Raw genomic sequence first — 26,937 nt, 5'->3', positions numbered from 1 at the left:
GCTCATTAATACAGAATGTGTGTTATGGCTGGAGTATACATCACAATTTTAGCAGCAGACCACCTGTTTTATAAGGCCAAGCCATGATTTTGCCTTGGTCCTTGGCTAAATGTGTATAAACGTCTGTAAACTGTTGATGTATGATGTAGAACCACTGTAAAAAAAAGTACTGGCAGCCAATAAGAGACTGAACATTTTAGAAGCGTCATAAGTAGAGGTAATATCTAGGAATAATATTTGACAGAAAAGGCTGGCTAGTTTCTGTGATGAGGAGATGCTGTTTCATTGTATAATAATTCCACATACCCCCTGATCTAAGAAAATTGGCATTAATTATTACCAAATTTTCACTTTCCCATTTGGATTGAATGGTGGAAACGTAAATAAAATGCAATACATAATTGCATTCTACATTATCGTGCTAAATTAAGACTGAAGAAAGAAAAATTGGATAAAAAGTTATTTACAGATCTTTTGCTAGTTCAAACTAATTTTAGTTTTTGATGCCTAAATAAAAAAAATGCAGATATTTTGGAACTATACAAACTGAACATTCTGCAGAGAATAAGAGAAATATGTGAAGATTTTTGTCTGTTCTGATTCTGTCATATTCAACATGTCACACAATTAGAAAATACGTTTGTTGAATCAAATATTTTTGTTTTATTATTTTTAAGTGTTTTTTATGGTAAGCAAAGGTGTGAATTATATATTATAAAAATACTACCTAGCTCTTTACTTACATTACGTGAACAAAGCTGACAAACAATGTAATATTTGGAAACCATCAAATTTGGAAAAAACAGCCCTGCCAATAACTTTTACCTAATTGTGAAGGCTCAATGGCATTCATGAAATCATTGCAGAGTCCAGTCATGGCACAACTAAATTTCTGAATTTTCCCTTTAGATTTTCAAGAATTATAATAGTGTGTGAGGTTTTAAATGAAAAGGTTCCCACCTCAGCTGATAAAAAATTCAATGGGGTTCCATGGAACCTTGAAAAATAAACTAAGCATTGTGTTAACAGAAAATACTGTGGAAGGAATTCCAAATACACTTTTTAAATTTACTTGTAAAGATCCAACACTGAAAGTCACAGATAACAAAAAGTCGGTGGGTATCTAAGTCCCCATCTCCATCCCCCCAGGACAGACATTTTAAGAGATGTTTCACTCACGATGTGGAGCATAACGTAGTCTCCCAGCCCAACGGCGCTGTCGATGCGGACGAGTATCCCGTCCTTCAGAGACGTGCTGAAGCCCACGGTCAGCCGGTCGGTCCGCGTGCTCGGCCGGTCATTAGCAGGCCAGGTGTACGTTATGAGTCCCCCTCCTTTGCCAAATATGAATGTTGTTCCCGCTGAAGAAAGAGGAGACACAAGGAGGAAACAGGAGGAAAGTGAGAAACATGTTTTTACACGATAAGACACCATTTAGATCAAATTTACCAAGGCTTACGGACAAATTAATCATCCAGAGATGATGGCTTGCCAGGCACCCTTCGAGTCAGCTGACAGTTCTTAGTATTTTGTTTTCCTGAATGTGAGAATTGTGAGATTAAGAGATATTTGTATTAATCATGCAATCATGTGAGGCAAAGCTTTGTTTCCAAAGCTTACCTGATAGACCATCCCTCCACCGAGATAATTAAAAACCAGAACTATTTGAAGTAGGCCGGGACTGCTTTGAGTTAAGTGCCAACCGTGAGGTCTTTGATAGAAAAATGCTCCTTGCTTCTGAGAACTACTATCGGCATTTAGATTATTCTGGCCAGACAACTGCTGCACACACACATGCACACACACAAACACACACACACACACACACAACAATAAGAATAACAACAATGTACACTGAGGGCGATATGATGTTATTTTTAATATTCTCTTAGGCTTTCATAATTGGGACAGACTTTGAAGATAACTCTCCCCCCACCTCTCTTCTTCAGCATTCAACCAGTCCATTGCCAAGGGTTAACATAAATAATGCTTGCACCTGGGTCAGAGAAGTCATAATTCTTCAGGTGATATCCTCCATAGGAAATGCTGTGACCTATACAAGTTAAATATAACTCCTTCAAGGGAATAACAATAAAGAATCTGATGAATGATTTTTACAGTCCTCATATATAATACATGAAACGGCATTCAAAGAACAAAGCTGGAATGAAAACCCGAGAGCATTCGGGGGATTTAATTTGACAAGTGCTCCAGCTATAGGCCAAGACTAAATGAACCCCACTGCAAACAAAAGGCTTGAACAACATTGTGAAAGAGCCTCTGTTAATGTATTGATCATGTCAAATCCAGCCCTTGATGTACTAATTATTTTTGGAACAGAAGAAGAAGCAACAGGGGTGGTTTTAAAATGTAGATTAGACTCTCTGAATGTAATTTGAATTACAGTCACACTTAACGTGCAGTGCAATTTATGTGGTAGTGTTTGCCACAAAAAGCAAAAAACTGAAGGAACAGTCAGTCAAGTAATGAAACACACAGCATATTGTTTCTAACTGTAGATTCCCTATTACATTCCTGAGCAACTACCTCAGACTGCAAGCATCAAGCCGCTATGTCTTCCTCCAAGCTGGGAGACAGCTGGCTTTATGGCATCCCAGAGTCCCAAGTGAAGTGGAACATCTGGCCATTAGATGGAGCATGCTCAATTACCACAAATTTCCCCTCGCCCTGCCTTTGGCTATTCCAAACCACCCTGCCAGGAGGAAACAGCTAAACAGCACACCCCACTGTAGCCGTTATTGTGGCAATACCAGCCAGCATTCGCTTGTGAAACTCGCTCTCCTCTCTTATAGCACATTTAAAAAATTCAATATCTAAACGAGACGTGACATTACGCAGGGAAAATCGTCTACCTGGCATGATGGAGAAACGGTGGCGGTGTTAAACAATGTTACGCACAGACGGCTACAGCTAGTATTCAGGTGCTGAATCAATAGTGAAAAACAAGCGCTGCTGCAGGTGCTTGGAGAAATATCCAGATGAATACATGGATTAAATTTAGTGGCCTATCTCATTTCTCCATCCTTTCACTTTGACCATCAGACTTGGTTTCAGTCAAGTGGTTAATAATTAATGCAATCGTTACACAATTAATTAATGAGGAACCTGATGGCAATGGAAATCCCAGACAGCCTGTTAAGTATTATTGGGCGCCATGATAATATAGCTGTAGTGCTTTTTCTTAATAGAAAGATAACAACTGAGGTGCCACAACCCTTATGAGCCAAGGGCATAGTGTTAAGGTATCGATTCCTTTGGAATTTGTAGCTAATTTACAGTGTAGTTTACTTGAGACAGAGACAGATCTGACTCGTTATGAACGGGTAAGGTAATATCTGACTGTATCCCACTAAGTGGACAGAACTAGGCCTTGTTACAGCCCACTACTCGATATGGCATGCGGGGATAGGCATGAACTCAGGGGTCGCAATGAGATTCTGTAGAGGGTAACGAACAGAAAACAAATTTTTTTTCTGTCTAAAATTATGATTGTGATCACACTGAATGGATATCACAGTTCACATTTGTTGACATCATTTAAATATAGTAATGGCCAAAAAAACAGCATCAACAAAAAAAACAAAACAATGCACTGACCTGTCGCCCACAGGCAAACTTGAAACATTTATTTAAAAACTGAGGTAAAACGATTACATGAATGGACAAATAGCCTAAACTGCATGAACATTATTTTGCTGAAGTACTTATTGGCCTGGGGGCAGAGTACTTAATATTTTTGCAATGAGCCATTGAATAGCATACACTTGTTTAGTTTTTTGTATCCTGGAATGGCAGTTTCAGTGTCCAAAATACGCAGAATGCATTGGTTTAATCACCCCTTCTGTGCTAGTATACACTTTATTTGTATTCATTGGCATGACATCAAGCTCTTTCAACATAAATTTGCCCATATGAAAAACTAACAAAAACAGGATTTTAAACTTTATTTACAATCCTAATTTGACCATTTCTGAATATAGCTAAATTCATACATTCATAATTGACCCTGAATAAATGTTTAAGAGACTAATTTGTTTGAGCTCCTCATGAAAAGGAAATAGTCTCCACAAACATGGAGAGGCAGCTACTTTTTAAACCTCCAAAAAGCTTTTCTAAAAATGTATCCTACATAGCTTCATATGAAGCTCTGGTTGGGATTTTAAACACTGATCGGCTAAAAGGCCAACATCTATCTCCCTCTGTATACACATTCAGATTAATCATTGTTTTATAATATCTCACACATGCAGACATGCCTATGGATGCCATTCATTTTTCATGTTTATAATACAGTACTCATTTTATTAGATTTATTGGATTATATTTGCAGTTCTTGCTCTTTTCTCTCCCACCCCTCCCTCGTTGCTCAAGTTGCTACCGATCTTCCAGCCCTCTTGGCCCTGAACATAAAGGAGACGAAGCACAGGAGACAGCAGAATTATATGTAAGTGAAAAAGACAAGAACTTTTTACTCAACCTAACAAGGTCATGTTTTTAAAATAGCACGTTAGCAAAGTACTTTGCATACTTGCCTAGCAACATGCAATGTAACAAGTCAGTGAGATATTGACCGACTTAACCTTGACCAAACAGAGTAATAGAATTTAAATATTTTAGCTCACAGACTAACGATAAAAATTCCCCGCAACATTTGTCATCTTTGAGAGGATTAGGATCCTGAGAAGAACTCTGAGACTGTGCAGTTGGTGTGTGGTCCTGAGCTCGTACTAAAATTGTCTGAGAACTGCATTCCCCATCCTGCCTGGGGGGTCTCATCTAGCGGATACCTGAGCTATCTCTCCCCTGGTTCCTCTCAGTTCTTCAGTAGATAACTTTAACTATCTAGAGCGTCTGTAAATTATGTTTGAATACACAGCTGATTTAAATGTAAAAAAAAAAAGAAAATATATATTATTTGATGAAAACCGGTGTTCGAAAAAACTGTGATACAACAATTTCTCAATATCAGTAGTGTGCAGTGATCAAACAAAGAACAAGAATACTGATTGCTTTTAAATACATCGACATTAACATTGCAACACAATACAATCTAAAATAGGCAATGGCATAATCAGCAAAGATGTGCTGGCAATTATTTCATCATGATTTGTTATTGTCGTTTTTCCCATTAGAACATGTTCCTACAAATCTCTAAGCAGGTCCGCAACAAGTCTAAATCACTTAGCAACAAACAGAATAAGGGACTCTAAAGGCATTAAAGTCTCAGGTGTGATGAGTACTGAATAAATCAGAGAGGTTTTAGAAGATAATGATCTCTTAATAATGATAAAAAAGGATCTACCTGTGTCTGATTCTCAGTTCCTTCCTGGAGATACCAGAGTGATAGTACTCCAACATTATGAAAGATAAACTATTTCCTCTTCGTGGCCTTTCCTATATACACCACATTATTAGGTACAGTTGCTCATTAACACAAATAGCCAGCTCTTCCCATCAATGAATCATGTGGCTGCAACTGAATGTAAACCATGCAGACATGGTGAGAAATTTAATTTGTTTTGTTTGACCAAACATTACGACTGGGAAAGACATCCAAGCAACTTTGAGAGATGATATGATTGTTGCCAGATGGAGATGGTTCCAGAATCTTAGAAACAGCTAGCCTCCTGGAATTTTCACACACTACAGTTTTTATAGTCTAGAGAGAATGGTGCAAAAGGAAAAAACATTAAGTTGAGTGGTAGTTCTGTGGACAACACCTTGTTAGTGAGAGAGGTCAGAGGAGAGTGGGCAGACTCGCTCAAGTTAACAGAAAGGCCACACATGCTCAAACAACAGCTGTTTGAAACAGTGGTGTGTCAAAGGGCATCTCTGAACGCACAGCATGTCTAATATTGAATCAAATGTGCTACAGAAGCAGAGCACCACGCTGGCTTCCTACTGTCAGCTAAGAGCAAGAAGAGGCTACAGTGGGCATGTGATCACGTGATTGCCAAAACTGGACAAGAGAAGATTCTAAAAACATTTTTCTGGTCTGACAAATCTTGATTTCTGCTGTGACATGCAGATGGTGGGGTCAGAATTTGACAGCATGAATACATAGATCCATGGTGCAGGCTGGTGGTGTGGGGAATGTTTTCCTGGCACACATTCGCCCTTTGATATCAAATGAGCATCATTTGAATGCCATACCTACAGCATCGGAAGGCATTGGTGCTGATCATGTGAATCCCTTTTGGTCACAGTTTAACCATTATCAAATTGATATTTCCAACAAAATAATGAGATCATGCATCATGCAAAACATGCATCATCTCAAGCTGGTTCCACGAACCTGACAGTGACTTCAGTATATTTCAATGGCCTGCACTGTCACCAGATCTCAATCCAACAGAGCAACTTTGGGATAAGGTGGAACAGGAGGTTTATAAGATGAACATGTGGCCAAAAAAAAATCTGCAGTCACTGCAAGATGCTATCAAATCAGGATGGACCAAAATCCCTAAAGAATGTTTCCAGCCTCATCCCACATATAAAATGGGATTGCAAATAAACAAATGTTGTAATCACTTTATATTTAATCTGCTTAACACATTCAAAGATAATAGCATTGGCAAGGATTGGCAGACAATATGAGTAAAAAAAGCCAATCAATGTTGCTGGGAATAGCATCCTACCTTTCTGGTCAATTGCCTTGTTTTACAGAGCACAGTACTTGCCATTCATTTATTTATTTCTTTTCAAGAGAGAAAAGAACAATCCTGTTGTGGCCAACTCTGTTGACTGCATCTGCCCACTTTGATACAAACTGACAATTATAGTTTTTATATACAGAGGGTGCAATGTGCCAATTTCTTTTTAAAAAAGATTGGAAAAATGTTGCTTTGTCAGACACATCTCAATAGTTGCTGTGCCATGCAGATGACAGGGTCAGAATTTGGCATAAACAGCATGAATCCATGGATTCTGCCTTCTATCAACGGTGAAGGCTGGAGGTGGAGGTGTAATGGTATGGGGGAAATTTTGGTGGCAAACATTTGGCCCCTTAATACCAATTGAGAATCATTTAAATGTCACAGCATACCAATGCATTGTCACTGACTATATGCTTCCCTTTATGGCCACAGTCTACCCCTTTTCAAATGGATATGTCCAGCAGGAGATTTCACCACATCACAAAGGATGCATCATCTCAAGCTGGTTCTATGATCATGACAGTGACTTCAATTTACTCCAGTAGCCTGCACAGTCCCCAGATCTCTATCCAATAGAGCACCTTTGGGATGAGGGAACCTTTGGGATGAGGAAACAGGAGGTTTGTGGCAGGAATGTGTGGCTGAAAAATCTGCTGTAACTGAATGATGCTATCCAGTCAGGTTGGGCCAAAATCCCTTAAGAATGTTTCCAGTCTCATCCCACATATAAAAATAGGATTGAAAATAAACAAATGGTGTAATCACTTCATATTTAATCTGCTTAGCACATTCAATGATAATAACATTGGCAAGACCATTGTTTCTGGGAATAGCATCCTACCTTTCTGGTCAATTGCCCAATTCTACATAGCACTGTAATGCAGTGCTTGTATTTACTTGTATTTAGTACATGTATTTACATGTTGACTGCATCTTCCTGCTTTAATACTACTTTAATTTTAAGCTGACAATGACGTTATTTTTGGACACTCGTTTGGTCTTAAAAATGGCTGAATGAATCCTTCCATGAGGAAAGAATGTCAAACTGCAAACTACGCTTAAACAAGTGTGTTCTAATTAATAATGATGTGCGGCAAATTTGCAGTGAAAGTTTTTACTTAAAATATATAAGCACTTCCTCTAAATTTCACTAAATTATACATACATACATCATGATACAGATTTAGTATTATACAATACGCCAAACATATTTAATACATCTTCAAATATTTATTAATCTAAATAATGATATCATACAATAGTAACATGTAATATTAATATGAATGCCAGAGCAGTATTTTCTTGTAATTTATAAAAAATGGAACATGTGGTTTTACACTTAAATTAATCTGAATACACTTTACAGTTACAAATATTAATGTACACTGTTTTTATAAAACTGCAGGTGGAAAAATTAATTTTTCTAAAAACAAAGGCACTGTCCTCCTTTTCATCACTTCCTAGTAATGAGGGTGTGACTGCATGAACCCTTAACTGAGAGGAATTGTCATGCTATATATGAGTCCTGGCTTTGTATTTTGACTCATTCAAGTCAGTTATTGAAAGCATGAGGCAGCTTACTTTTTTCATCCAATTTTGGACACATTGATCACTGGAAAACATGCAAGCAAATTATTTAACCAAATGATAATTCTTAACCATTTTGATATTTGGCCTTTTTTTTTTTTAACAAAATGCCACCAACCTTAAAGTTTCTAGTGATTTGAAGAGCTGCAAAGTCTACATTCCTTTCAAGTCCATGAGGGACGGTCAGGGTAGAGACTTTGAATAAACTGATTCTTTTTCCCCATTTGCCTTGGTAACATCACTTTTCATCAATGTTTAATTGAAGGACTTACATGCCTGGCAATATGTCACATCCTCATTGCACTTCCTCTCAGCACTTTGTGAAAGTATACAGATGTATGGGGAGATATAGATATAAATGAATTGAACAATTGGGTAAAATAAATCAAATAAGCACTCCTAATTAATTCCTCAATACATAGAAAAAGCCCTAAAAGTTTTATATATGTGCAAATGTAGCTTATTCATCAATTTTCGGTTATGTTAACTTCACTGAAAGGCCGTATAACTTGTGTAAATAACATATGGCAAGAATCCATCTCATTTGAAGCATTATGCAGTTCAGCTCTCCCAGCTGGTCTGTCTCCAGAGAAGAGCAGAGGTATTGTGCTATTCTGAAAGGGGAAAAGTCGAGGGGATTGAAATCTATCAGCTGAGCAATTGAATTTCAGCTCCTTGGATAAGAGCATGATTAAAGTGGGATTTTAGAGGAGGGAGTTGAACTGGCTCTAGAGCTACAACTGATTCTTCAAAACCCTAGCCATTTTGAATTCAAAAGTATTAAAATGATTACTTTAAGACTGGGACATAAAAACAAGGTAAAATGCTTTGAATAAAATTAGGAAGAAAGTGATTTAACAAACTGGAACATAACACAGAATCAATCATTATCCATTACCATTGGAGTACCATTCAGTTACCATTGAACCAATAAAAATATAACCAAAACGTTAAACAAAACAAAGTCGGACAATTCAGCATCAGAATCAGAAATACATTAATCCACCTGTGATAAACTTGAAATCAAATAATCCCTGTAAGCCAACATAGTAGCCACCACAGACCTTGAAAAACATAGCTATAAAATGGTTTCATCAAGAATATGTTTAGACAAAGAGAGCACATGGTTGAGAGCTCTACAAGTGTGGACACAAGGGAACAGGGCATATAGTCTGATCTTAACAAGCTTCAACCTTCTTGTGAACAGTTGGAACAAATTCAATGGAAATAATCAGTTCTGTAAGGACAGGTACTAAAGAGCTTAATGGCTCGACATCAATTTTTCCTGCAACTACAACAGGTGCCCCAGAGTGCACATTAGATTTGTTACTTTACTTTTCAAAAGCAATCGCCTCAGTGCAAAAGAGAAGAATCCATGAAAAATAACCAGGCAATGGGTTAGCTGCCCCCACCAATATACCACAATAAAAATGTAATTATTTAAATGAACAAAAAAGATAATGAAGCACACTGTAACTGTTTTTGGTGCTGTAAAATTAGCTTGTCCCCATTTCCAAAAACCATAAAAATTTAAGGTGGACACCACATTCTCAATTATAGCGTGCGGATCTTTATACCTGAATTTGCGTGAAATCATTTTACCACGGGGCATTTCTACATAATGAATTTTTGTGCGTATATAAGGTACACAGTACTTTTTTACATTATTAATGAAACAATCCAAGTTTAACACCTCGCTCAAGGGTACAGCCTCATCGGGCCGTTAGAACTTTAAACTGGCGACGTTCTGGTAACAAGTTGTTCTCCCTAATATGCTTTACCATTGTGCTCTGCTCAGCACGTTCTGCAGCCCAAATGATATTCTCCATGAAGTCAGCCGCCGTGTTCAGGAGACAGCGACACCGGTTTCTCCCCTGTGTCATCATTTTCGGCCTCACGCTGAACACTGTCGGGGTCAAATGCAGCATCTTAATAGAATCAGCACTTTCTCGAATCAGACTCTAAGGTGGTACCGTGGCAACCAGCCAGTGGCCATTCCGCCCGGCAGGTACTGATACTATCTAACTGTGGGACCAGTAGGGTTCCTGTAAGCCATATGAATAAATATACTGTTTGGGGAAAGCACTGGGAATTTGACATCTTCTATCAAATTTATACCTGAATTTGGGCATATTTGTATTGCATTGTTTTTTCAGTCTCATTCAGTGCGTTCATATGCAATTTATTTGTGCCCTCGTTCCTTTTACCCCTCCAGGGACTGACGTGATAAATCATCTGAAAACCCAAAAAGTGGGTAACTGGAAAACAATCAAAATAACAACCTAGCAAAGCCATTTTCAAATAGAAAGTGTCACTTTGTGGTTTCTCTCTCTCGGTAGTACTCTTGATGATGGGGTAAATGCAGTTCATATGCATATAGATACAAGGTTAGACAAATCTGAAATGTGTTTGTGAAACTGGGGATTACATCAAATCTCAATTGAATGTACTGCATTGGCATTTCTCCTTCTGCACACAGCACATTAAAGGATTTAATTTAGCAGTTGGACACTGTATTTCCAGAGCTTTCCTGAACACTAAAACGCATACTATAAAAATTATTTTACTGAGGAGCAAGAACTGATGTTCTCTGAGTAATTATTAGTTGGTCACCTGAGATTACCGTATGCATATTGAACAGGAACTGTATTCGTCAGTGACATTTTTTACACCAACATCTTTTATGTTTTCATGAATCTGTTAGTCAGCAGTGTACTAGTCAGATGTATTTGTCCAATAAAACAGCTTTCTTTCCTATCCATATAGATTCAACACTATTTGCATCAGTGCAACATGCAGTTTTGTCAGACTCACACGGTAGAAATATCATCTGCACCTAAAGCTTGACAGACTCCATGTTGGCTCCATACTTGCCGTGTTCACTGGAATACAGGTGATCTCAAGGGCTTGCTCATCATTAAAAGTAATCGGGTGTCTTAGGATGTACACCATTTTAGACTGTCGGCTCCAAGCCCCTGGGGATTACTGGCATCGGAATGCATGTCAGAGGCACTCCAGGAACAGAGACTTTGCACAGATACCTCATACTACTGCGTGACATAAATAAAGATGGCCTACTCTGCCCATTTTATCCAAAGTTTGAAGAAGGATTTATTCTGTAATTCCTGCAAGAGTAACACCAGATCTCTTTTGTACTTGTACATGCTTAACATTCATAGCTCTTGTAGATGATATTAAATATACATCTCACTCTCAGCAGAGCAGAATCTCAACAGTTCATGTCAAAAAGTAAAAACACAGCCAGTTATCTCAGAGAGCACATCAAAGCGGCATGGAGACCCTTTAATCACATGGCAGCTATCTTCATTTGGAGTCAGTCTATCAGGACCGACTATGCACACTGCATGCCAACTGAAGCTGCGATTTTAATTTAAACTGTTAGGAAAAAAAAAAAACCTCTATGGACGTAATGTAAAAGTCTGGTGAAAAAGCTGAAATTGCAGTGACGCACCATTGTTTAAATGCATGATCTTTTTTGTGCACGGAGATGGGCAAAACGCTGTTCTACCTGCTCTGTGGAATAATTAGAAAGGGAAAGGGGCTGAGCGTTCCTCAGGAGCGGCCAGCGGTTGTCAGGTAAAAGAAAGCCCTCTGGAGTGACATGACTGAAGCGGTTTGGGATAATTAACAGAGCGGGAGGAGTTCAATCCCATCTCGGAGGAGACAGAGTGACAGGAAAGGTCAGGGCTTCGGGTGACGTCACGCCCTGCTTGGGAGGCACTGTCAAAGGAAAAAAACGATTTTCCAGCAGTGGAGAAAAGAGTGTGCGAGGGGAGATACTAACTTCTGAACTTGCTGAGACCTTTGATAACTGACAGGGAATGGCCCTGCATGGGTGAGATTGGAAATTCAGAAAGCAGCAAGACAGACAAAATGGCTATCCTCATATTAAGTATAGTGTAATAACTGAAATAAAGAGAAATATAGCCAGGAAAATATATTGGCATATCAAGCTCAAAGAAAAACACACATATCTTGTTAAAGTGAATGGCATAGTCAAATATTATATATACAGTAAGACCTGCTAAAAATGTACACGTTATCATAAGCTTGAATGTGGAGGCCACCTATCTGGATTTGTTAAAGAGAGAAACACACATAATCAATTGCAGATTTAAAGACAACTGCAAATGGAAGCATCATTTATTATTTAACTTTCCTGAGGGAAGAGCTGCCTGTTTTACATTTCAATGATTTTCAGAATTGTGTAAATCCCACAAGGATGTATACTATTTAGAGGTTAGCTGGATTAAAAACACAGACCTACAATGATATATTCATTATGATCATTTGATGATGAAAATAATACTAGCTACTGTTTTTCAGTGCATGGTTTTCAGTTTAGGGAATGCATTACAGTTTGCTATTAAACTGTGGTAAACAGTCTCTAAACATGTATAGCATATTCCAATGATGTGATGGGTGAGAATTATAACCATGGATAGTATTCTATGGTTTTTCCAAAAGCATATTCCTTTCACTGACAATAATTTCAGACTTATGCACTCTCTGAGGTAGTTATAATTCACTCCGTTAAAAATGTCATTGGTGAAACTGCCCTTGAGTACTATGAGGTGAATACAGGGAATGAATAGGATGTTTCTGAAGCACAAATAAGCCTGTCATTAATATAAAAAAGGGGTTGAAACAATAGTTGCCATCATTCTAGACGCCAATAGACAAAAATGTAAGAAAGAACATCGTGTCCCTAAAAATTGGAAACCCTGTCAATGACTACTTTGATAATAGTCAGAAGGCAAGAATTTAACCCAAGTAAAGATGACTGCTCATACAAGACCCATGTACGCTGAAAAGAGAACAAACTGGATCCATTTTATTCAAGAGAGAGAAAAAGCAGTGCAATCATGTAAATGATGCTAAGCTCAATTTTCTTCACTCCCCACCATCTAGTGGGAAATCACAAGATTAGCATTTATACCACTTTGCAGCCTTTTGCTATTCCTTGGTGACACTGATTGTTACCCTTGTGTAATTGGCCATTATTTCTACTTTTATGTTCATTTTTCCCATTTCAGTTTGTTAGGGTTATATCAAGACAAATCAGGCTGCCCTCTTTGTAATTTGCAGGACTTTCTTCCAAAGGTTGAGAAACTGCGTGCAGTCATTTTTTCTTCTAATGTCCATTGCATGTACTTTTAAAGCAGACATAATGAATTACTTCAGGCTAGTGAAGTACCGATTTTATTGTAGGCACTTTTTAAAAGCTGCGATTAATGCCGTCATAATTGTGAATGACAACATGACACATAAAAATATAATTCTGTCACACGCAATTACTCGTAACATGCTATGGACATTTATCATTCAAATCACTCAGGTCTAATTACGCGCCTGGTTCATATTTTCAAGAGCACCGCCTTTATTGTATTTCTACATGAATTTATTTCCTTGACAGGTATACAAGCACCAAGGATAATCACAATAAGTAAAACAAGAATAAAACTGAGTCTCAAGACTCCTTCAGTAAAGTCTACAGTTTAATGAAAGAGATGGATTTCTGGCTTTATATAATCTGATGTTCTGTAATGTCTGGTTTAATGGTCATTGTCTCCCAATATCCTTCTATAATGTGCCATAAATCCTAGTTACTCTGGCTCCCTGGCCTGTCTAAGACATCAGACCAACCCTGATACCCCTGTTGTCATAGCAACCTACTCTACTGTATGCAGCTTGCAGAAATATGATACAGTTGTCGGGGGAGATGCCATGAACTTTATGACTACAGCGAAGTCAGCATTGAGATCTCTTTGTTTCCTTGTCTGCTCATATAAATGGATGACAACTGTCCTTTAGTTGTTTGTCACTTCGATTCCACTTTACTTCAATGTAGGAGAAACATGGAGCAAAGAAGAATTAAGTTATTTTTCACTCTGACTCAGCACCATTGTGTGGACATAATGACAGCCACTTGCTCCAATATGATTGTACTGGTTTTGTGGCAAACATATGAGTTAAAAAATAATTGTGGTCCTAGAGTTGTGCCAATATTTACAGTAATATGTTTTGGTCATTTCACAGTTAAACTGAACCATCATAATTGTGAATCATTAACAAAAGATGTATCATCATCCCTCATTACATTACATTACATTATAGGTTCTTAGCAGACGCTCTTATCCAGAGCGACTTACAACAAGTGCAGGAACGAAAGCTATATGTAACACACCAGTTTTAAAAAACAATAATGGATTCCAGTTGCAAATGAAGTCCAACCAAAACAGCATTAAAGAAAGTTTGGTATATAGTTTGACATGTTATAACATCTAAGGCTTTCGTAGCCTTTGCTAAGGCTTAAAATACTGATTCAGTGTGGTGTGTTTTACCAGGATGTCTCACCATCACAAGGGCAATGCTCGCATTTGATGGGTAAACACAACAAGAGCAAAAAGCAATAATGTTACAATAAAAAAAAACTGGCCTTTTGCTTTTTGGTCCTTGTAAGCAATAAAGGCTGACAGGTAGGATGACATCTATTTCAATAAAGGTGTCATGTTTCCTTTCACTTTGTGTTTGTGTTGTTTCTACACTCAGTATTCATCCTCCTCCAAGATTATATGTTGTCTGCCTTGCTTGAGTGACAACAGGAATACTGTCCCTGTACAGGATATTAAATTTGAGAGAGAGAGGAAGAGAAAAAGAAGGAACGAGCAGAAGAGAGAGGGAGATTATAGTGTGGATAAGAACGACTGAATCAACTGTGAGTGCCATTGCAAATGTCTTCCCTTGTTTGGAAATCATTGTGGTAGATCAGAAGCCCATAAATCTGATGCGTATCGGGACAGCCAATGATATCACTGCCCTGCTCTGCCTTCTTGCATTCATGGTGTGAGATTGCAGACCTGCCATGCGCCTTACCACAGGGGCCTTATTCGCTTACCATATGACATGGCAACAATGGTAACTGCGGCAACAGAGGCCGTCCTGAGGTTTTTATCTTGACATTTTACATTTAACGATAAAAAAGCAGGCCATACACGTCAAAGCCATTCCATTAGCGCTGATAGACACTGAGCAGATCGTCTGGATGCTCAGGGGTCAGGCCAGTACACTGCCATCACCAGTTTACTGTGCAAATTATTGCTAGAATATTCTCTTAAAACACAGACCCAGTATTCCTACACTGCTATTTTAGCTGCTTTACTCAAGGAAAAAAAATGATACATGCCAAAGAAAATCATCTTTGAAAATGAGTATAATCAACCATGAACAAAAAAAAGCCATTAAAAAAATTTATTGCATAGTTGGTATCTGATGTGGAAATATTTTCTAAAAATGAAAGAAGGAAAAGGTCAGCTGGATTCGTAGGTGCTGGAGTTCAAATATAAAAAGACAGAAAAACCCCAAAAGTACTGTTCCAATGCTCACATTTATTGAACGACATACGCAATTGACCCTCGGGTTTTCATGAGGTCAGGAATACCTGATTTGTCAGGTAGACAATTGCAACGATTCAAAAGGTCTCCCAGTATCTGTCATTATTTATTTTTGAATTTATTCTCTAGAAGTGCTAAATGGACTCCTCCCTGGACTCCTGCAATTAGCCGAGGTCTTTAGGAATGCTGGGGTTGGAGGGTGTAGAGCAAGGGACAGGGAAACTGAGGGAATAGCCTTTGGGGTATGGGAGCAGGTGCTGCTTTTACAGTTTCTGTGAGGCTTGGAATGGGAGGTGTGGAATGTGCCAGGCTAGTTAGCACATTAGCACTCAGCATATCACACACACCACAGATCAGGAGGGTTTGCGCGCATGCGTGTCCATCTGTCTGTTAGCCTTTGAATGTCACTCTGTATGCGTGTATGAATTCTCTTTTTTTCTATATGACTTTCTTCCTGTTTCATGATTTATGCAGTCGCCACAGCGTCGGTTCGTTTACTTTGAAGATCTGGTTGAACTGATAAGGTATGAACGATAAGGTATGACAGCTGGTACTGGTTAATGGAAGGCAAGAAATGTCCTCCATTTTGGAATGTGCTGTCAAAGAAACCATGGGAAAAACCTCAGCAGGCAGAGTGTGGTTTATTTATGCTACCAATATGAAATGGGCATTAATGAGCGTGCAAACAAAATATGCAATTCGATACATTCACTGCACTTCTCATGAAAAAATGTTATCATCTCCATGCATGCTCTTTGATTGGATTAGCTTACTTGAGAATGCAGTATGCTCGTGCAACAGCCACAAACAAAAATGTCAAAACGAAAAAACGGCTGAAAGACAATGTGGATGTGGAATCATGAAGCCCGGGTGAGGATTCCCTTTCTACAGTTAATAAATCAATCAATCCGCACAGGTGACAGGGACTGGTGGATGGACTCATTTCAGCCTGCTGCTGTTTTTCAGGCCACTGAATGGAGATAGATGAAGGCGCTATTTTCCTGCAGCAGGCTGGGGGGGGGGGTGGGGGGGTTGGAGGGTGGAGCTGGGCGGGGGCAGCCGAGCATGACGAGCTGTCATCGTGCGTCCTGGCAGTAGCAGCACTGATTTTACACCTGGTTGGCCGTGTCTGTACCAGTCAAGTGCCCCGTACACGGCACCCAAGCAAGAGATGCTAGATGGCCATGGGAGGAGAGGCTGGCCTGACCGCGCTTTGGCCCCACGGCCTGGATGACCGCTTTCCTACAGGGACCCAAACGAGAAGATGCCCCGGGCCTGACTTAATGCCACAGATTGACTCGTTTTTTTAGAGGACGCTCTCTGGGATTAAACACAGTGTTTTCCCTCGGCCCCCGACCACGCTTCTGTTCAGCTGAATCCACTTGGTTGCAAATTCACTGCCAATGAGTTGTGAGACAGGAAAAGGGCCAGGGAGACTCGAGCAACAGGGGCATGGAGAGGGACTAATTTGGGGTGGAGAACTTGCTTTTTCTTCCCAGCACAGCAGATAAATTCCTCTGGCACAGGAGGTCATAAATAAATTTCACTGCTGTTTTTTGAGACCGTTAATGCGCTTAACCGTAGGGCTGACCGACAAACTTTTAAGGGACACTTGTGTGGAGATGAGCAGCAGTGGAAATATAGCATAGCATTTCAAATGGGATGCTGCGATACAGCTTTTTGGTGGTGGCAGATTCAGGCTGTAACAAGAAATCATGTTAACACACATTCAACCAGATCCTTGCCCTTGAATAGAACATTTCTACGTTCATTTCGTCCACCATGCCCCCCCGAACTGAAATATCTTGTTATAACAGTATTGTTTCATCCAGACTCCAGACTGTGGAGAGAAAATGGGAGTCTATTGAATCAAAGTCATGAATCATCTCTCTTTTTTTCAGGGGGGGGGGGGGGGGGGCAAGGAAATCTGAAATGTCTCTTTTTTTATTTTATAATCTGAATGTCCAGCCTAATCTGAATGTGTTTTTCACATCATGTCCATTGACTGAATTAGTCAATAGACATGATGAAGGTATTCAACAGCACCTCACTTTGAAGGTCCTTTTAAGCAGAGATTCAATGATATGGACAAAGAAATCACGAAAAGAAAACACACACACATAGAAATATGGATATACAGTATATCAATTCATGTATCTTCATATCCACATGCTCTTTTGTAAATTGCTTTGTCCGTATACTTGAATTTCTGTTTAACAAGAAATTTTCACTCAAGAAGATATTAGAAGAATTTATTTTTATTCCAGCATTGTAGTTAATGTGTCCCCTTTTAATATCCAGTATTTGGGCTAGCTTACTGATCATCATGTAAATGTCTAGTGTTAATTCAACTCTAACAGTGTTATATGCTAAGAGCTGAATTAACACTGGATATTTTACTGTGTATTAGCTAGCTCTCAAGCGGAATCATTCTGCACTAAAAAGGATCTCTATATGATATTAAGATAAACTGAATCTGAACTGGAAGCTATTTTATGAATTACCCAGCAGACTGACAACAGCCTGACAAGCTGTAGTGATTTCCTGTCAAACTCCACAAATGTGCATGCAAGACATACATTTAAATCAAATTATAATGCGAAAACTAGACACGTCATGTCTTCTTAAGATCTGAAGAAAATAAATCCCTGTGGCACATGGAAGAGAGCTACATTTCATTCCATTTGATGTGCAGACCACAGATGCATACTTATAAATTCAACTTATGAACTATTGCTTTTTTAAAGGATGTTTTTTACTTGACCATTTTCAAAATGAAAAGTATTGTTTCTTTGTAAACTGCAATTTCTGTAGCCATCCATGTTACTTTGGCCTTCTTTTTCCATTTGACATGCGCACAAACTATGCCGTTCTCTTATGATCATGGTAACCACAGCATGTAAAGCCATACAGTACCTCCAGTCATTATTAATAGTGGTTGATAAGCATCATCGACATGCAATAAAGCAGCACATGAAAGCACGCCACAATGAGTTTTCGAGATGTTTTCCATTATCAAATCTCCATTTTATAATTTATTTCTCTGTGAGAGATAGTACTGCGATTTGAGATTAAAAAAAGTATGACAAAGAATCACAGCCTGAATTTTCTGACTGAAAACGTAAAATGGATTATTTTTATGTATTAATTGAAATAATAACTGCAATTTGTTCCCTTGGAATTCATGCAGAGGCATGCAGCTATTCCATATTTATCATGAATTTCACTTTCATTCAAAACAAAACTGATTATATCCCCTGAAATGGATGAAAATGATGAAAAAGAAAAACAGCAAAGAAAATAACTGACAATCAAAGCTTCCAAGCAAGTATTTTGCTCAAAGTTATTTGATTATTTAATACAAGCACTATCAGGTTTTGGTCTGTTCATACCAAATTTAATCTGATTCCTCATAATATTCATCCTCAGTTCTCCGATGTTGTCTCTATCTTAATTAAAGGTCTGTATTGAATTTCATTTATGTAAATCCATACAATTAACCTACCCAGAGATAACAGGCTCCCGGGGGTTGACTTGCATACTAATGTCTGTAAAATCTAACCATATAAAACTTTCTTTATAGATTTCCCATGAAAGAAACACACAAATCATTAAGACTGAAGTTAACCTGAATGATGGTCTTTAAGCTTAGATTTACCCATTAATTTTTTTTATTGACTGTACCTCATGTAGGAGCTATGCGTCCAAAATACAGAAGCATGTTCCCACTACAAATGACTATTGTTTGGTTATTATTCTGAAGTCATTTTTGCTTGAAAAGGCACCAAATGCACACATACTGTTAATTTAATCTCTACACAACAAGCAGCAGCTTGAAAACAGCCATGAGTTTTTTTTTGTTTGTTTGTTTGATTTTTTTTGTTGTCATGAAATTAAAAGTTTTTGCATTCACTTGATTTCCCGAGAACAAAAACACAACAGTGTGTTTCCGGTGACGCTGGACTTCAACCATCCATCACACTTATCTGAGGATACCTTGTGTGCCTCCAGGGCAGATAACCTAAAAGAGATGAGACGGGCAAGGGCAAGGGCGTGACTCAAAATGCGTTAAAGTCTGCATTGCTTTAGCACGAATCAAGCATTAAAATTATTTCACCCGCAGCTGTTTTGGGCCAATCTCAATTTATGTATGTTAAAATGAGGAGGATTCAGCCAGACAAAAATAAAACTGAACTTCCCCTCTGCCTGAGAGAGGGAAGAAACAGATCATTCATAGCCAATAAATCAATAAAACATGATGGATAATGCACAGCGAGTCACGAGGCGGTATGTGTCTGGAGAAATAAATTATTACCCCCAAAGTGACACAGAATTTGTTACTGCGCTCATCATTCCCTGCAGTGTTGCCTTCAAACTTAAGAAATGTCTTATCACTCACTTGTATTATGTGCAAAGAAAGACAAGTTGAACCTGTAAGTGATTAAAATTTAAAGAGGGGTCACCTTTCCAACTTGTTTCGTAGATGGGGAGGATCTGTTAAACAATGCAGAATATGACCTAAATTTGAATGGATGTCCAACAGGACATTGTAAATAAAACAACTCAATGTGGGCTAATGTTTATCCACTTATTGATTATGTGTGCAAGCTATCTAAGAGTCACACTACCCTTCTGCTGTCGCTTGAGCAGTAACAATGCTGTTGTCCCACTGGATTATTGTTCACAGCTGATTCAACCACGGCAGCTGAAACAGTGCCTCAGATATCTCATCTTTTGAGCCCACGTCTCATTTCATCCATGTGTCTGGGTGTTTCATTTGAAGAGCAAGGCTTCTGCATCAAAGTGGTTCATAAGAAAGCCCAGGGGGTGCTTCACACTCCTTTTTTTTAAAGAGGTTAATTCTCTTTGATGATAGAAATCCCACACAGCCCCTTAAATTTGTTTCCCTGTGTAAGTGCGGTGCTAAAAACGAGAGGCAAGTGCAAAAGCAGCTACAGCAGCCATTTAGCTCCGGCGCGGATAAAGACATAAAATCAGAGTCAGGGATGTGAAGTTATTCACGTTTTCCCTGCAGCTGTGGAAGCAATTATTCAAAAACACACCTTGAGAATGGCGCTTTTCACAGCAGATCTGCGAGAGCGCCTTATTTATTCTCACACCACGTCCCCAAATCTTTTGTAAATAGACCCCGAAGCTACGGCATCAATGCAAACCTTTACTGTGGCCCAACAGTATACTCATTTCACACTTCTCAAAAAGGCTAAATGTAAAATCCTCTAAAGCAGAAACATCTCAGAAGCTGATGATGACCTTGGGAAAAACTACATCTTTTTCAGTCCAGAAAAAAAGACTGAGCAGCAACCTGAGCTAATTTCAACATTCAATGTATTATCTTTCCAATAGTTTCATGTTTAAAACAAAATATATAGCATGAGATCAAAATAGTGTCACCCAGTAGAGTGGAAATATAATGGGAACATAACTGTGTAAAGTAAAGGTCCCCGCCATTCAAATTATCATGAAATGTAGACTGACAATAATGACAACATTGTAATTACACAGAGAGAACATGTATCAGCAAGCTCATTGAGCACACTAATTGCTTCAGTTGCTGAAACATTAATTCCAGTACCAAATATAAACCGAACACAAGGCTGACACATTCTCAACTTGTGCTGCTGGTTTATGGTTGCACGACTAAACAACAATATTGAATCTCATATTGAGCAACAGAGTTACATTAGCACAGGCATATTCAAGTCATGTTATTACACCGACTCTTAGGAAGTGGCCCTATTTTTCCTTCATTCTGTACTTTTCTGTGTCAGCTCTAGCCTTTCGGCTACACTTCACTGGGATTGGGTCATAGTCAGGCGTGTGCTCGTACCCCTCAGCATTTAGGTGACCTTTTCAAGGAAATTCCCCATTGGTCTCAAATCACAGATCACAGCTTCCTAACTGTGCCACTTATTTTATATTCTGTTCCACTATTCAATACAGACCTCCTGTTCCACAAAATGTATTCCTTACCCTTTCCCTTTAAGTGCTAAGGGGAATCTGAGGATGACGAGGGTGATGACAGTGATGAATCTGACAAGGAGGAGGATGAGGAAACGCACGTAATCTGACAACTGTCTGTACTGCACCTGACAAGTACACTGGTGTGTGTTTGAAATGATACAGAGATAAGTTAATCGTTACACTTAACAGACATTTAACATTTAATACACTAAAACGTGAACACACAGAGAAATTTGCAATCCTTAAATGTATCTGTAGGAAGACAGGAAGCTAGCTATATTTAGTAATGGAACAGCAGATAGAATGGCCAAATTAAGAAAGATAGGTGAAGATGTGCTGACTGGATCAAGTTAGATCATGTTAGAATTCTGTAACCATGATATGTGGCGTTGTCCTTGTGTATACCCACTGATACACATGGACACATACAAACACACACATACACACACATGTAAAAAAAGTGGATGATCAGTAATTTTGACAGAAGTATACTTTAAACTTTTTTCTATCTAGATTGTCTCTCAAACAAGACAATCAATCCTATAAATATGGAGAAAAGATATGAAACAGATAAGATATGAAACAGCAGGAATATAAGTATCTGTCTCCTCGCTTTTATAAACGTAATTTGGGAGCATTTGTCAGGGACTTTTACCATAATTTTTTTTTAAAGCTGAACAGTGAAAATGAATGTACACATTCTATGAAGCTGACAGAGCAAATGAGTGGCTGCCTGTCAAAGGTTATTGCATCTCTGTCTTCCAGATGGAATTTATGGAATTTATATACACTTCTAGAGTAGATCTGCGCATGTGCGTGTGCTTCCATTAACTAAAAATACCATTTTAAAACTCCTAACTACACTGCCCTCCAAAAAACCGGTTTAAATGAGAAAGAAAACCATTTACTTTTCTTTCATGTTCACAAGTGCATTCCATTAAAACTCTGAGAAATTTAACAAATCACACAAATATGCACTCACCCAGTCACCAAGCAGACACGATGCTTGCTTGATTGCGACTGAAATATAATTTCACTTCAGCTCAGAACACAGTGTGTGGATAGATCTCACCATCTTTCTCCTTACAGCTTATCAACACCTCTCCATAGTGACACAGCTGGAATTCAATGTAAGACTGTGACTCCCACAACCAAATTAACATTTCTGCATGGATTCTCCATCTCCATCCATTACTTTATCATATTTCACACAAAATTCACACTTTTTTTTGGTTAAATCCATGCAAAAAAAAAAAAACCAACAAAAAACCAAAAATAAAAAACTGTGAGTCAAGCCATAGTACAGACTGAAACAGATTGTCTCGGTAATTAAGTCCAAGAATAAGGCCAACATGAAACAGAGGATAATACTGAATTCTGAGAATATCACTTCTGACACTGTAAATCATGTTTCAAATATTCAAAATATCATCATGGAATTAAGATCAAGATGTGTTTTGGTTTGTATAACTGCACAGTGAGATGGTTCTATCCCTCAGCCCAGCAAGAGCAATGATAGGATCTTGGGCTGACTTGCATTATAATGGACATTGTTACTAGTATTAGTAGCCTTACAATCCCAACTAGCCCACTTATTCCTGAAACAAAGATGAACTGGTCAAGAAGGACTACTTTAAGCTTACAGTACGTTCACTTTATGCACAAATAAATTTGTCTGTTCGAAGGGATTAAATGACTCTAGTGAATATAGAGTAGAGAATTTTTACATTTTGTTTTCTGAATGCCAGATTTTATCTCTGTAAGGTATGGGTTTCTACAGATGATTATGCTGATACCATATTTTACCTACAACATCCTTGCAACATTTCAACCAACATACTCTGGGCCATTTGTAGACAGAATTTAAAAAATTACATAGCTGAGCTGATGCCTGTCGGAAACGGTCGGCCTAAAATTCAAGCTGACGTGTTGTTTATTGGAAGAACATAAAAACAACTTCAGACAGCTTCCAAAAAACATAAAACAACTTCAGACAGACTTCCTCTCTGTCCTTCCAGCACATAAAATTCTGTTTGTGTATGCCCTTGATAGGACCTTTGAAAATGCGTTTCATGCATTGTTCTAAAGCAGCATAAATGTTGGGACGGTCGGGTGGCGGTTGGGTGGCTTGTGGCTAAATGGAGGAGACGCCACAGCAAACGAGTGGGCTGGAGACTGCCGTGTCTGCCACCTCCTATCCCATCTCCAGCAGACACGACACGGTGGCTTGTTTGAAAAACTGCGAGCATGCATCTGAAGTCTCCAAGCCCCCATTAAGCAAGCAGCATCAATACTGCATTAAAACAATGAGGTGTGCTTATCAATTTGACGTACAGGGACAACTGGTCCGGCTTAAATGGATGCCAATCACTTTCGCATTACGGTCAGAGCAGCACAAACACGACTACACGCTTCCTGTTATTTGTTTCAATCCCTTGGTTATTGTATCAGTGAGCTTTGTTTTTAGGGGACCTATTCTCATGTGGATTCAGTTCAGATCAACAGCAATGGCTCCTCATTGTAGACCGATATTAATGCCATGATCTAAACTGACAAGTCGTGGTCCACACTGCTGATTTGTATTCACGAGAGGGCTTAAAACAATTTTGCAGCTCTGGGATATGTGTATTATAATATCAGCCTCTTAGATTAGCCGGGTTGCCAGTCCTGAGAAAAACAGCCTCTGACAGTGTCACAAAGAGGAGCAGCAGCAGTGGAGGGAGACTAGGCAGGCACTTCCTGGCAGTTTGGGAGTTGAGGCATAACAAAGTGATGGATTAATAGGCTCCAGGTTCTCAGAGCATACGGGCTGGATAAAAAGAGATAGTTGAGGCTCATTATCAGCAAGAAATATGGTGCCTTCTCACACAGACACACAAGCCCAACAGCCTCAGGTTCAGTGCTAATGGCCTCCGCTACTTCCTGTTCTCGTTCGAGCACCTGCACACTGGTGGAAGAGCAAGAAAACGTACGAAACCACCGTGCCGAGCAGCCTCCCGCCAAAGAGAAAGCAACACCAGACTTTTGCATGTTTTCACAAATTACGGAGCACCCGTGCCAGGATCTCCCCTCATTCCAAACACGGTTCTGGCTGCAGAGGGTCAGCTTTGAAAGGTACGGCGGGGGGTGATGTGGGGGGGGGGGGGGGGGGGGGGGGATGTTATTTTGCTGTGATTTCACGCCACGTTGGCATTTCCCCCCCTGCTCTCGCACTGACAGAACTGAGATTGATACACGCGTGTGCGAGAGAGGCTCCTTTCTGTGAAGCATCGGCTCATTAATGCTCCCAGCTGAATTAAAGTGGCAGTATTATGCCTCCTCCTGGCTTCATTGTGCGCGGAGAAAAGGCCGTGATGGACACTTGATTATGAAGTCCTGCCACTCTCTCAGATTGTAATCACAGGTCTTTCTTGGAGCCATTACAATCTGCTCCGAACCATTAGACGGGAGCTGGCAAGGTGGCCCACATAAGAACAAAACAAAGAAAAAGTAAATTAGCTAAATAAGAATGGATTCAAGAAGTGGTAAAATATCCACTTCCATCAAAGCAATTTTTGTTATTCAATGATATTTGAATATCAATTGGGTTTTGACACTTAATGCTGAACTACAGTTTTATTAAATCTCCACTGAATAAAATTCTAGCTGCTGTGTTGCAATTTGTGACTTTTAAAAAGCAGACGGGTGCCTTTTGACGTCCTTTTACAATTATGAAACAATTTCAACGAATGAGGATCTCACCTGATATAAATAAAGTTGTTTGATTATAAGCAGTAACACAGAGAGGCACAGGTACCAGGATCTGGATGGAATATGACATTCAGGGACTGGAATGAAAGTGAATGTAATCCATCAACACAGAAACCTGGCTAGATCAGTCTGATTTATTCTCCTGAGATCAGCAATTGCGTAACATGAGAAGGGTTGTGCACATTTGATTGTATTATGTCAAGTTATACTCCTCTTCCCCAAATACAATAGCCGAGACTTTGAGTTAAAATTTTAGTAAATTTTTTCCAACATTAGCCCCTACTTACAGTAATCCAACATCAATGTGCCTCATCTTCAATTTTAGAAAACAATTGCTATTGCACCTGTTCTCTCCATACTGCACCAGTCAGACTGCTGTAAATATCTCTAAATGATAGTTTATTCAAATGCTGTTATAAATCCAACAATAACCTGCATGACTGGAGGCTGTGCGGAGAGAGAGAGAGAGGGAGAGAGAGAGGAAGAGGCGATTACACCAGATGATGCGCCGCATGTGGGCACGCTCGCAGTTCCATTTTCCCCCATCTCCCGTGCCACCCCGTCCAGGAGCGACTGTTGGCATGGCGATGCGACCGAAACGAGCCGATGCTCAGCTTTACAGACCTCCTAAGAAGGGGGGTTTCTGCGCGATGCAGAATCGCGGGCGTCCCGCTCCCTCGGACAAGCCTCTCTGCGCTAAGCGCGTTCGCCTAAGAGGCGTGCGGCCGGCTAAGCACCGCGCCCGGTTAAGCGCAGCTTCGCGTCGGACGCCGATGACGGCACACCTCCGCAGCTGACTCGTCCCGTAAGCCCGGCGGAGGCTTGGAGCCGGGCGAGAGTGTGCGCGCGCGCGTGCGCCAGGGGAGAGAGGCGCATGGCAGAGGCGGTCGTGGGTCACTCCGCGCTCAAGAAGCTCAACCCCTGCAAGACAAGCTCCAGTGATGAGCAAAGTGCCCTGTCAGGAGACGGGTCCTGCCTGGACTGCCGCTGATAACATTATCTTAAACTGGCTCTGAGGACTGATTAAGAGGGCCAGTGATAGACTCTGTGATTAGCAGCAAGGGAAGAGTGACTCATAATTTAATCCAGAAATGTCTCAGTCATAATTTCCCCCTCACTGGGTAGATATGGAGGTTTAAGCACTCCAGCCCTCTGTCACGATACTTCACGGACCCAAAGCCATTTACTGCCTTTGTCTCAAGAGCCTGAAATCCTGGTCTGAGGATTATTGCTACTATAATTATCCTGCAAGTATTTTTTGCATATAATTTTTATTTTCACAGTGATTACAATGTTGATAACTCATCAGATAGAGTTCAGGCCGAGACTAAATAAGCTTCTCTGGAGCTTAAGACATATATTTTAGCATGTGATAAGTTGGACCATTCTACATTCTGTACATAACAATTTCCTCAGAAAATACTATTTGCTGTGACTCTTGTTTTGGCATGTATTACTTGCTATAGTTCAGATTAGTTTAGATCAGAGTGTGAGGGGTATTTGATTCAGTTTCTTATTTGATGCAC

The 26,937-nt window shown here is 39.5% G+C and overlaps 1 protein-coding gene across 30 annotated transcripts in view; it reads right to left on the bottom strand.

Moving 5' to 3' along the window:
- The window catches only part of nrxn3a (neurexin 3a), a 322,672-nt gene that overhangs the window by 83,194 nt on the left and 212,541 nt on the right, over positions 1-26,937 (bottom strand). For all 30 annotated transcript variants that reach the window (XM_064322559.1, XM_064322726.1, XM_064322770.1 and 27 more), the window contains one exon: positions 1,180-1,361. In XM_064322559.1, coding sequence (XP_064178629.1) covers positions 1,180-1,361 — 182 coding nt within the window. The remainder of the gene's footprint in view (positions 1-1,179; positions 1,362-26,937) is intronic.

This window comes from Anguilla rostrata, chromosome 1 (genome assembly GCF_018555375.3).
Source record: "Anguilla rostrata isolate EN2019 chromosome 1, ASM1855537v3, whole genome shotgun sequence".
NCBI lineage: Eukaryota > Metazoa > Chordata > Actinopteri > Anguilliformes > Anguillidae > Anguilla > Anguilla rostrata.
This window is presented reverse-complemented; position numbering and strand designations above follow the sequence as displayed.